Source organism: Eleutherodactylus coqui, chromosome 5 (assembly GCF_035609145.1).
Source record: "Eleutherodactylus coqui strain aEleCoq1 chromosome 5, aEleCoq1.hap1, whole genome shotgun sequence".
Classification (NCBI taxonomy): Eukaryota; Metazoa; Chordata; class Amphibia; order Anura; family Eleutherodactylidae; genus Eleutherodactylus; species Eleutherodactylus coqui.
Genome location: NC_089841.1, coordinates 275,994,253 through 276,006,971, shown reverse-complemented (window position 1 = coordinate 276,006,971; position 12,719 = coordinate 275,994,253). Strand labels below are relative to the sequence as shown.

At 50.8% G+C, this 12,719-nt stretch overlaps 1 protein-coding gene across 2 annotated transcripts in view; it reads left to right on the top strand.

Moving 5' to 3' along the window:
• The window catches only part of JAK3 (Janus kinase 3), a 224,072-nt gene extending 218,514 nt beyond the window's left edge, over positions 1-5,558 (top strand). For both annotated transcript variants that reach the window (XM_066604769.1, XM_066604768.1), the window contains 3 exons: positions 2,773-2,890; positions 2,974-3,084; positions 5,333-5,558. In XM_066604769.1, the coding sequence (XP_066460866.1) occupies positions 2,773-2,890; positions 2,974-3,084; positions 5,333-5,488 (385 nt within the window). In that variant the 3' untranslated portion in view covers positions 5,489-5,558. The remainder of the gene's footprint in view (positions 1-2,772; positions 2,891-2,973; positions 3,085-5,332) is intronic.
• The last annotated feature ends 7,161 nt before the right edge of the window (positions 5,559-12,719 follow it).

Sequence of the window (12,719 nt, the reverse complement as noted above, 5' to 3'; positions counted from 1 at the left end):
CCACAGTTTCTGCTGCAGCTGCTCCATGACACCCCCAGCGTACTAGTGACACCCCCCAGTGGCCCCCCGTGTACTAGTGATAGACCACAGCAGCCCCCCACATACCAGTGACAGAGCACAGCGCCCCCCCCCCCCCGCGCACCAGTGACACCCCCCAGCTGCCCCCCGCATACCAGTGACACCCCCCCCAGTGGTCCCCCCCGGGTACCAGTGATTACCCCCCAGCTGCCCCCCCCCGGGTACCAGTGATACCCCCCAGGCACCAGTGACACCCGCTCCGCAGCTGCCCCCCCAGGCACCAGTGACACCCCCTCCCCAGCCGCCCCTCAGGTACCAGTGACACAACCCAGCTGCCCCCCCAGGCACCTGTGACACAACCCAGCTGCCCCCCCAGGCACCTGTGACACTCCCTCAGTGGCCGCCTGGGTACTAGTGACACCCCCTTTGCGGCCCCTCGGGTACTACCGTAGTAACAACCCCCAGCAGCCCCCCGGGTACCAGTGACACCCCCCATCGGCCCCCCGGGTAGTAGTGACACCCCCCCCCACCCCCAGCTGCCCCCGGGTACTAGTTTTCAATGAGTCTTGGCATGTATTGGCATGAAAATGCCAAATTAAGGTCAGACAACTTTGTATCTTGAAGTTATACATCTCGGTTGGTAGAGTAGTATAGGAGAAATGGCAGCGAGGCGACTACGATCCGGTCAGCACTGTTGATACAGTTTCCTTGAGTTAACCTTTTCCAATCCACTGTCTGACGTCTAAAGACATTCTGTTTGAAGTCAACGGGGTCCATTCAGTGCTGTTCGGTTCCATCATAAGGCAAATCCATTCAGCCAGCGGATTCGGAAGACGTCCAGCAGGGTATTCTTACTATAGATTACTGGCCGCTCTGTTATCGGGGGCCTCTCCAGCATGTCCCATACCGCAGTACTGGCTGTAGCCAGCAGATGGTGCCATTGTATCATGGCAGAAAGAGAAAGTCCCCTAGGAAACCCTGAATCCAAAATTGGATTGCAAAGGGTTAATATTTGGTCATGATCTCTCATGGCAGAGATCCTTGTATCGTCCCCTCATGGTTTTATACAGAGTTATTTGGTCGCCCCTCAGCCGTCTTTTTTCCGGGGTGAATAATCCCAGTTTGGATAGCCTCTCTGGGTATTCCAGTCCCTTCATTCCATGTATTAGTTTAGTTGCCCTTCTTTGAACCCCCTCCAATACCGTAACATCCTTCCTGAGCGCCGGTGACCAGAACTGTACGCAGTATTCCATGTGGGGCCTGACAAGTGCCTTATATAGTGGGGGGATAATGTTCTCATCCTTCGCCCCTATGCATCTTTTACTGCACCCCAAGACTTTATTAGCTTTTGCAGCAGCTGATTGGCATTGGTTACTCCAGTTTAGTCTATAGTCCACTAGTACCCCAGGTCTTTTTCCATATCACTTTTCCCTAGTGGTACCCCATTAAGTGAGTATTGGTAACATCCATTCTTGCTGCCCATGTGCAGAACCTTACATTTATCAACATTGAACTTCATTTGCCATTTTTCTCCCCAAGCTCCCAGCTTATCCAGGTCCGTTTGCAGCCGCACATTGTCCTCCGTTGTAGTAATTATCTTGTATAATTAGTTAGCTTGTGTGGCACAGAGTGTTACGGCAGCAGAAATGAAGTCCTAAGCTCTTGCTAATGACCTGAAGGTTGCGGGTTCAATCTCTGTGTGTTTCAGGTAGCCGGCTCAAAGTTGACTCAGGCTTCCATCCTACCCACTTACACACGTTTTCACCCAATCCGAGCTTCTCATTTTATATATCAGCCTATTATGTGGCACGGTGTCAAATACTTTAGAGAAGTCCAGATATACAAGATCAATAGACTCTCCCAGGTCCAGCCTAGAGCTTACTTCATTGTAGAAGCTGATCAGAATGGTCTGACATGATCGCCCCCTCATGAATCCATGCTGGTGAGGAGTTATTCTGTTGTTCTCCTTGAGGTATTCTAGGATGGCGTCTCGCAGAAGCCCCTCGAATATTTTTCCAGTTATTGAAGTGAGACTTACCGGCCTGTAGTTACCAGGCTCACTTCTAGAGCCCTTTTTGTATTTTGGAACCACATTGACAATGCGCCAATCCAGCCATTCAATCTTCATCTCAATAGTGTCCCTAAATTCAAGAAATAGTGGTCTAGCTATCACATCACTTAGTTCCCTCAGAATCCGTGGGTGTATTCCATCTGGGACCAGCGATTTATCGATTTTTTTTTTTTTTAAGCTTTTTTACCTGGCTCTGCACTCCCTTCTGTGTTAGGCAGGTGATATTTAGTGGAAGGTTCTTTTTATCCCTCTGCATCTCGTGTGACATTTCTTTTTCTCTCGTGAATACACTTGAGAAAAAACTATTTAATAGATTTGCCTTCCCCCCCATCATAAAGTGGTGAAGGAAAGATTGTAAGCAGGACATCCTAATAAAGTTTTTTCTTAGAATTTATGGTTTCCATGATTGTAAAGATGGATATTTCTTTATGAAGAGCCTGCATTGCATGAAACAACTGGTTAAGTTGAATGATGAGTTGTCTCCGTAGGGAAACAGGAACCATTAATACAAGACATTCATAGTTGGCTTTCAGTGATAGCAGAGATATACAATCTACTTGGAGCCAATAAGCAGCGTAGGCGATTCCTGCCCCTATTCTGATATTATCAGGTGCAGCAGGTGATCCATTAACCTACTGAATGAAGTTGGCTTCTCCTTACAGCTTCTCCTTTCACTCTTTCAGGCATGCCCCCGAATCACTTGCAGACAATGTTTACTCCCGGCAGTCGGACGTCTGGAGCTTTGGGGTCCTGCTCTATGAACTCTTTACATATTGTGAAAGAACATGTAGTCCTTCGGCTGTAAGTCCCTGAGACGTTGAATGCTTTAAAAGCAGAATTCGTATAAAACACTCTTTTAGTAAATAATTTCTTGCCTTTTCTAGGAATATCGTCGTATGATGGGACCTCACAATTCCCAGCAAACGGTTTGTGGGCTTGTGGAAGTGTTACGAGCTGAGAAAAGGCTGTGTTCCCCACCAAGTTGCCCAGTGAAGGTGAGTGTAATCGGGGGGCGGTGCTGAGTCCAAGAATACAAAGACGTGTCCGTGGCCCGAACGTTAGAAGTAAGCAACTCTTGTGCTTCACGGGGAATCCAAATACAGATCAACCACGAGCAGCAACCGCTTCCTTCTGATCCATGAGCGATGCAGACAACTCACCCCGGCCGAATGAGTAAAAACACCGCCACAATGAGATAAAAAATAAGCACAAGACACAAAGGGTTAAAAAGCTCTGTAAGGCAGCAGAATCCGGCTCTGACCCTGGCCGGCGACCCCCGTACCTCTGCTTTCTGTATTGCGGACGCTCGCCATTGGTCATGCAGAGTACAGATTCTTTTTTAGATATTTATTTTTCCCGCGCCGTCGCTAGAAAAACATCAATTGTGGACGGGCCGCGGGTCGGACGGCTTCCATTGACTTCAATGGAAACCGTCTGCTCGGAGTCCGCACAAAAAAAGAACATGCTGCGATTTTAAATCTGCTCCCGGAAATCATTATCGCTGTGCACTGATATGAGCAGACATGCAAATGTACTATTTCTTCAGTGGGTGCGGAGTAGCGCGGATTGTCTGCGCAGGCGATTATCCCGCATTCTTCAATAGAAATCCGGTGGTGTGCGGCGGTCTAAGGCTACATGCACATATTTTACGCAGAAAATGCACTGAGGACTTTGATGCGAACCTGCACCAAACTCCACGTCAACATCTGCATCCAAGAGGCGAGTCACATGGAAAATCTGCAGCGTGCGAATGGGGCGTGACAGTTCCATCTCCAATGCTTGCACTGTGGACCATCTGCAGCCTCTCCAGCCTGGGGGATATTCCCTTAGGTTTGTGCCAACGATGGAATTCACAGAGGATCTTCTCCATAAATTCCGTCTCTAAAATCTGTAGCTTTCCACTGCAGTTTTTGGCGTGGATCTGCATGGGGCTTTACGTCTTGTCAATGGACGAAATCCGGGGCAGAATTCTGGTGCAGAAACTAAAGCAGTTTTCCGTGTTGTTTCTGCGTCGGGATTCCACACGCGGATTTTGCTGATTGTCGGGGCAAATACAGCATACGGATCCGCGCCATGATCCACTTGTTACGTGATTTTTAGAGGTGTGGAGGACTCGGCTGCGTGGACATCCCTTGGGCTTGGGTGAACGCGTCCTTGGGGTTCTGACTCCATTGCCCGACTCAAGCTCTACCTTTAAGCGGGCGTCACACGGGCATACTTGCATGCACAGAGAATAGAACCCGTTGATTTCAATGAGTTTGTTCACGTTTTTGCATTTTGCGCCCCCATTTACACACTAATGGTCCACATAGAAGTCAACGGGGAAGGGGTGCAAATGTGCATCTGCTAGAAGGAGAACACATCTGGAGCTCATGAGACGAATTAGCCATCTCAAGCCGTGCGTCTTTGCTTGCCGGGCACAACTGGACATGCCGTGCGGGTCGAAAAAGTACAGTTAAAAATGCTGGTATGTGTGCAAAAAAGCCTCATTCAGTTCACAAAATAAATTGCGTTGAGGCACATGCAAATGCGCGTACACTGGTGTGATGCCGACCTTAGTCTGTTTTCTTCTGGGACATGACCTCTAACACCACGGGGGCCAATATATACAGATGCAGCAATTGTTACCATGACTATTACATCATGCTACTTCAATCTACAGCATTGTAATACATTGTAGTTAACTTATCAGAATGCGTGAACGTGAAGTTAACCTTTGCTGCATCCGTAAGGCCTATCGTTAGCGGCTGTTTTGGCGTTCCAGGCCACCATTGATACAGAGCAGATTAGAGGCGTAGCGTTTAATTCTGAATTGGTGCTGGGAATTGCCGACTTTGCCTGGTTGATTTCTATTTGGATGCCCAGTGAAGGAAGCAAATAGTTAATTGAAAGCAGAATGGGCAGAGCTGACCTACAAGGTGCGGCCGCGGCTCAGCCTGCGCCCCCTCCTTCTGTGGAGCACAGCTAATATTAGTATATTGGCTCGGTCAGTCGGTGAGCGGCCTCCTAACCATATGCAGCCGCAAGAAGGGGCTAGGCCACTATAAAGAGAGGCAAAATTCTAATAAAAGCTCTTTAGAAAGTCACCTGATTTTTCAGGACCAAAACCTTATTAAAGTTGGAAAAATACTGGAAGAACTCCTTGCAGCATCATTCTGGTGATCCGCAAGGACCTGCCAGTTGTGGGATGTCCAGTGGATGTTGTGCCAGTGGTTGTACAGACGTGCCATCTCTCTACTGCAGGTATACAGGATGATGCTGTCCTGTTGGTCCTTCCAACCATCTGAGCGGCCAACGTTCAGTGCGCTGGAGAGTCAGTGCGAAGAGCTCCGCCGCGTCTACCAGAGCGGAGCCAGCAATCTGCATGAAGACCAGACTCACTTCACTTGGGGGCTCTGACCCTAACAGTATACATGTGTTGGCTGTACCCCTCTCTTCTTCATGCTCGCTGCGGCACAATAGATGCATTTTTATGGTTTGCTATTTTTAAACAATAAAATAGTTGAATGAAAAATGGTTTTGCTTTGAATTTTATTGAACTTATCCATACAAAACCTTCCCTGTCTCATCCCAGGCCATGGGGTATATTGGGGGAAGTGTATACTGATGCACTGGGCGGCTCTTTAGGTTCTGTTCAGGGGCGTATCTAAAGGCTCATGGGCCCGGGTGCAAATCCTTTAACCGGGCCCCCAACTATAATGCTTTACTCATAGTACTGGGCTCCCTAATGGAGTAGAGAGGCCTTATGGGCCCCTAAGGCTCCTAGATGCGCCCCCTATGGTTGCTCTGCAGTTGTGTATGTTTGCTGTATGTCTGGGATGTAAGGCTCCTCTTCATAGCAGTGACTGACTTTGTAAAAAATACACAGTACTTTGTGGAATGCTTTTCCATATAAATAGTAAATAAAGGTGTGCCGTTGTGTCCAACCCACATATCTACCAAAAGGACATTTCTTGCATAAATCTTGTGAAGAACAGGGGTGTAACTATGCAGGAAATGCGGTGGCCCCCGGGCCCAGGAGCTTTAGGGGGCCCATAACGCCTCTGTTCCCCATATAGGGAGCCCAGTACTATGAATAAAGCATTATAGTTGGGGGCCCTGTTACAGGTTTTACATTGGGGCCCCGGAGCCTCTGGTCCAGAATAGATACATATATGACAGACGAGGCTTGGACATAGCCGGATGCCACTGTCTTGTCGGAGCTTTCCTCTATATGTATTAAAAGGCTTTTGCTCACCCGCTGCCTCGGTGTCGCCTCCTCTGGAAAGATTATACATCTCTTTCAGACTGCTTCAGCCGCTCCGTCCAGCGGCGGCATACAGGTAAGTAGATGCAGAAACATGCTGGCTTCACAGAGACGGTGTCCACAAGCCGCTATTGAATGAAGTGCTACATAAAAACAGTCAGACGTCTACACAGGACGCGTTTCCACTCCGTGACTCCCTAAAAAGAATCTCCCCCCCCCCTTCCTTTTTGCCGTTCCCTATATATTAGATAAAAGTAATAATGTAAGACTGTGTGGTAGGATTCAAGGCAGGGGCTATTACAGAGGTCTGGTTGGGATGGACACATGGTGCAATAGAATTGGGTATCCCTCCTCCCTTCTTTGTTACAAACCAACACTTTTTTTGAGGGGGGGTTGCAGCTTTAGGGATGAGGTGCAGAAAATGTCGCTCTGTAAGCCTTGGCACCTCCTCGGACTGTAATGCATCCTGAGGTGCGGTGGTCTCAGATAAAAGGTGCTCTACAAGCAGCTCCGGGCACTGCAGGAAGCTCAGCGTCCCCCAAATGACTTATAAACCACATGCACATTATATGTATCAGGTAGATCGCTACCTTTTTATACCCAGCTCATGAGATACGGCGCCTGGTCCCACAGATTGACGCCCCCCCATACATTTATTGTAATCCGTGACACAGATGGGTTTTCTGTCCTGCGTTGCAGCCCCCTAACTCTTACTGCAAGGCAGGGGTCTGCGGGCACGGTGGAGAGCATGTAGACATCTTTCTTGTCATGCCATTTTATGGCAAGCAGGGATTGTGGGAACCCCACCCTGTCCCGCAGGCCCCTGTATCTGCGCCATGTAAGGCTTTGTGCAGTGGGCGACTGGTAATAGTTGGTGGCATACGCATGGTTCCCTTTATTTAAAAATCGCCCCACGAGCTCCCCCATGATTGTCCATTTATGCCGATATTTGCCAGCCAGTTAGGGGCATTCAGTTGGCGGTCTCTGCCCTCATAAATAATCTCATGGACACCCTGTCGCGCTCTCACAAAATTTGTACAGCTTAACGCCATACCTGGCGAGTTTTCAGGGTATAAAGTGGCAGACTGATGGACGGCCTTTAACCCCTTAGTGACGGCCCCATTGCCTTTTTACGTCCTGCTAAGTGGGCTTTAATCCTAGGGGACGTAAAAACATGCATCCTCTGAGGATTAAAGCCCTGCAGGCTCGGGGCGTGACAGCTACATGCTGCTGGTTACCGGAGGTAGCCAACAACCTGGAGCTGTCATCCCGGGCTGCAGGAAGCCGCCCCCCCTACCCACCAGCAATGTGATCGGCGCTATCCAATGGATGGCGCTGGTCGCATTAAAGTAAATAAAAAGTGATGAAGAGATAGTTTCGTCTCCCCTCACGGATCGCATCCAAGAGGGGGTCTGAAACTTCTCACCCAGGTCCTCTGCGATGCCTGGCGATGTCCTGCTCTAGAATTGACCCTCCGCTGTCTTCTGCGCATGCATGCCAAGGGAAAATTCGCAGCGCATGCACAGAAGCCCGGATTGCCCAGGAGATTTTAAATTTCCTGGCTTCCAGCTACCGGTATCTAAGCCGGTCCGACTTAGATACGTCCAATGTGTAGAGCCACATCGGCTTAGATACCTCTATAATAGTGACACCCAATAATTGCCTCAGCAGTACTAGTGACCCTAATAATTGCCCCAGCAGTAATAGTGACCCCCCAGTAATTGCCCCAGTAGTAATAGTGACACCCAATAATTCCCCAGCATTAATAGTAACTCCCAATAGTTGCCCCAGCAGAGATAGTGATCCCCAACAATTTTCCCATCTGTAAGAGTGACCACCAATAGTTGCCCGAGCACACATAATGACCCTCAATAATTGCCCCAGCAGTAATAATGACCCCCAATAGTTGCCCCAGCTGTACTAGTGACCCCTAATAATTTGCCAGCCTGATTTAGGAGCCAGCGCAATCCCTCCAGACCTAGACGTAAACTGACAGATAGTCGTCGCTGTCAGTGAGTTTGTGTACCTCGGAAGCATTCAGCACACGGATGGGCGGGCGCTTCCGGACATCCTGCGGAGAATAGTGCTGGCAGCCTCGGGGATGAGGTCCCTGGATAAACTCTGGCAGAGGCAGAACATAACGCTCAGGACTAAGATTTGATTCTTCCAGACCTGCGTAATGCCAATATTATTGTACGGCTCGGAGACCTGGACCATGCTGTCGCGAACCACTGAGCATCTGGTGTCCTTTCACATGCGATGCAAACGCCAGATTCTCCGTTTCCTTTGGTTCGCCTTCATCAGATACAACGAGATCCAGGCTCACGGGGCTTGAGTCAATCACAGAAACACTTTTTGGTTATGTTGCACGCTTGTCAGAAGCTGTCCCGGTCTACGGTGCTCTTACCTCAGCAATTGCTAAGAGACAACCCAGGCCTCCTGGTCATCCGCGGCGCTCGTGGGTGCAACAGATAGGCAACGGTACCTCCTCCGACATCTATACTGAATGGAACAATGCTCTCGGTCGTGGTCATTCTAGATCGGCGCTACAGACCCTCGTCTCAGTAATAGTGAGCCCCAATAGTTGCCCCACCAGTAATAGTGACCCCCAATAATTGCCCTGCTGTAATACTGACCCCCAATAGTTGCCCCCACAGTACTAGTGACTAGAGATGAGCGAGCACCAAAATGCTCGGGTGCTCGTTACTCGGGACGAAATTATCGCGATGCTCGAGGGTTCGTTTCGAGTAACGAACCCCATTGAAGTCAATGGGCGACCCGAGCATTTTTGCATTTCGCCGATGCTCGCTAAGGTTTTCATGTGTGAAAATCTAGGCAATTCAAGAAAGTGATGGGAACGACACAGCAACGGATAGGGCAGGCGAGGAGCTACATGTTGGGCTGCATCTCAAGTTCCCAGGTCCCACTATTAAGCCACAATACCGGCAAGAGTGCCCCCCCTCCCAACAACTTTTACTTCTGAAAAGCCCTCATTAGCAATGCATACCTTAGCTAAGCACCACACTACCTCCAACAAAGTACAATCACTGCCTGCATGACACTCCGCTGCCACTTCTCCTGGGTTACATGCTGACCAACCCCCCCGCACGACCCAGTGTCCACAGCGCACACAAAAGTGTCCCTGCGCAGCCTTCAGCTGCCCTAATGCCTCACCACCCTCATGTCTATTTATAAGTGCGTCTGCCATGACGAGGAACCGCAGGCACACACTGCAGAGGGTTGGCACGGCTAGGCAGCGACCCTCTGTAAAAGGGGTGGGGCGATAGCCCACAATGCTGTACAAAAGCAATGAGAAATAGAATCCTGTGCCACCGCCATCAGGAGCTGCACACGTGGGCATAGCAATGGGGAACCCATGTGCCACACACTATTCATTCTGTCAAGGTGTCTGCATGCCCCAGTCAGACCGCGGTTTTTAATTCATAGACACAGGCAGGTACAACTCCCTATTGTGAAGTCCCTGTGGACCGACAGCATGGGTGGCTCCCTGGAACCCACCGGCGGTACACAGAAATATCCCATTGCATTGCCCAACACAGCTGAGGTAGTAATGTCGTGATTAATGCAGGTGGGCTTCGGCCCACACTGCATACCCCAGTCTGACTGGGGTTCTTTAGAAGTAGAAACAGATGCATTTACAACTCCCTGTGGACCCACAGCATGGGTGGGTGCCAGGAAGCCACCGGCGGTACATAGAAATATCCCATTGCATTGCCCAACACAGCTGAGGTAACGTCAGCTGTAATGCAGGTGGGCTAAAAATTCATTTGATTACACTGTAGGCGAGGGCCCACAAAAATTGCTGTATCAACATTACTAATGTACATCAGAAAAATTGGCCACGGCCAGCCAAGAGGGCAGATGAAACCCATTAATCGCTTTGGTTAATGTGGCTTAAGTGGTAACTAGGCCTGGAGGCAGCCCAGTTTAACGAAAAATTGGTTCAAGTTAAAGTTTCAACGCTTTAATGAGCATTGAAACATATAAAAATTGTTTAGAAAAATTATATGACTGAGCCTTGTGGCCCTAAGAAAAATTGCCCGTTCGGCGTGATTACGTGAGGTTTCAGGAGGAGGAGCAGGAGGAGGAGGAGGAGTATTATACACAGATTGATGAAGCTAAAAGGTCCCCGTTTTTGATGGTGATAGAGAACGATGCTTCCATCCGCGGGTGCAGCCTACGTATTGCTTAGGTATCGCTGCTGTCCGCTGGTGGAGAAGAGAAGTCTGGGGAAATCCAGGCTTTGTTCATCTTGATGAGTGTAAGCCTGTCGGCACTGTCGGTTGACAGGCGGGTACGCTTATCTGTGATGATTCCCCCAGCCGCACTAAACACCCTCTCTGACAAGACGCTAGCCGCAGGACAAGCAAGCACCTCCAGGGCATACAGCGTGAGTTCAGGCCACGTGTCCAGCTTCGACACCCAGTAGTTGTAGGTGGCAGAGGCGTCACGGAGGACGGTCGTGCGATCGGCTACGTACTCCCTCACCATCCTTTTGCAGTGCTCCCGCCGACTCAGCCTTGACTGGGGAGCGGTGACACAGTCTTGCTGGGGAGCCATAAAGCTGGCCAGGCCCTTAAAGACTGTTGTATTGCCTGGGATGTACATGCTGCTCGATCTCCGCACCTCCCCTGCTACCTGGCCCTCGGAACTGCGCCTTCTGCCACTAGCGCTGTCGGATGGGAATTTTACCATCAGCTTGTCCGCCAGGGTCCTGTGGTATAGCAACACTCTCGAACCCCTTTCCTCTTCGGGAATGAGAGTGGAAAGGTTCTCCTTATACCGTGGGTCGAGCAGTGTGTACACCCAGTAATCCGTAGTGGCCAGAATGCGTGCAACGCGAGGGTCACGAGAAAGGCATCCTAACATGAAGTCAGCCATGTGTGCCAGGGTACCTGTACGCAACACATGGCTGTCCTCACTAGGAAGATCACTTTCAGGATCCTCCTCCTCCTCCTCCTCCTCAGGCCATACACGCTGAAGGGATGACAGGCAAGCAGCATGGGTACCGTCAGCAGTGGGCCAAGCTGTCTCTTCCCCCTTCTCATCCTCCTCATGCTCCTCCTCCTGAACGCGCTGAGATATAGACAGGAGGGTGCTCTGACTATCCAGCGACATACTGTCTTCCCCCGGCTCTGTTTCCGAGCGCAAAGCGTCTGCCTTTATGCTTTGCAGGGAACTTCTCAAGATGCATAGCAGAGGAATGGTGACGCTAATGATTGCAGCATCGCCGCTCACCACCTGGGTAGACTGCTCATAGTTTCGAAGGACCTGGCAGATGTCTGCCAACCAGGCCCACTCTTCTGAAAATAATTGAGGAGGCTGACTCCCACTGCGCCGCCCATGTTGGAGTTGGTATTCCACTATAGCTCTACGCTGCTCATAGAGCCTGGCCAACATGTGGAGCGTAGAGTTCCACCGTGTGGGCACGTCGCACAGCAGTCGGTGCACTGGCAGATTAAACCGATGTTGCAGGGTCCGCAGGGTGGCAGCGTCCGTGTGGGAGTTGCGGAAATGTGCGCAGAGCCGGCGCACCTTTCCAAGCAGGTCTGACAAGCGTGGGTAGCTTTTCAGAAAGCGCTGAACCACCAAATTAAAGACGTGGGCCAGGCATGGCACGTGCGTGAGGCTGCCGAGCTGCAGAGCCGCCACCAGGTTACGGCCGTTGTCACACACGACCATGCCTGGTTGGAGGCTCAGCGGCGCAAGCCAGCGGTCGGTCTGCTCTGTCAGACCCTGCAGCAGTTCGTGGGCCGTGTGCCTCTTATCTCCTAAGCTGAGTAGTTTCAGCACGGCCTGCTGACGCTTGGCCACCGCTGTGCTGCCACGCCGCGTGACACCGACTGCTGGCGACGTGCTGCTGCTGACACATCTTGATTGCGAGACAGAGGTTGCGTTGGAGGAGGAGGAGGAGGGTGGTTTAGTGGAGGAAGCATACACTGCCGCAGATACCACCACCGAGCTGGGGCCCGCAATTCTGGGGGTGGGTAGGACGTGAGCGGTCCCAGGCTCTGACTCTGTCCCAGCCTCCACTAAATTCACCCAATGTGCCGTCAGGGAGATGTAGTGGCCCTGCCCGCCTGTGCTTGTCCACGTGTCCGTTGTTAAGTGGACCTTGGCAGTAACCGCGTTGGTGAGGGCGCGTACAATGTTGCGGGAGATGTGGTCGTGCAGGGCTGGTACGGCACATCGGGAAAAGTAGTGGCGACTGAGAACTGAGTAGCGCGGGGCCGCCGCCGCCATCATACTTTTGAAGGACTCCGTTTCCACAAGCCTATACGGCAGCATCTCAAGGCTGATAAATTTGGCTATGTGGACAGTTAACGCTTGAGCGTGCGGGTGCGTGGCGTCGTACTTGCGCTT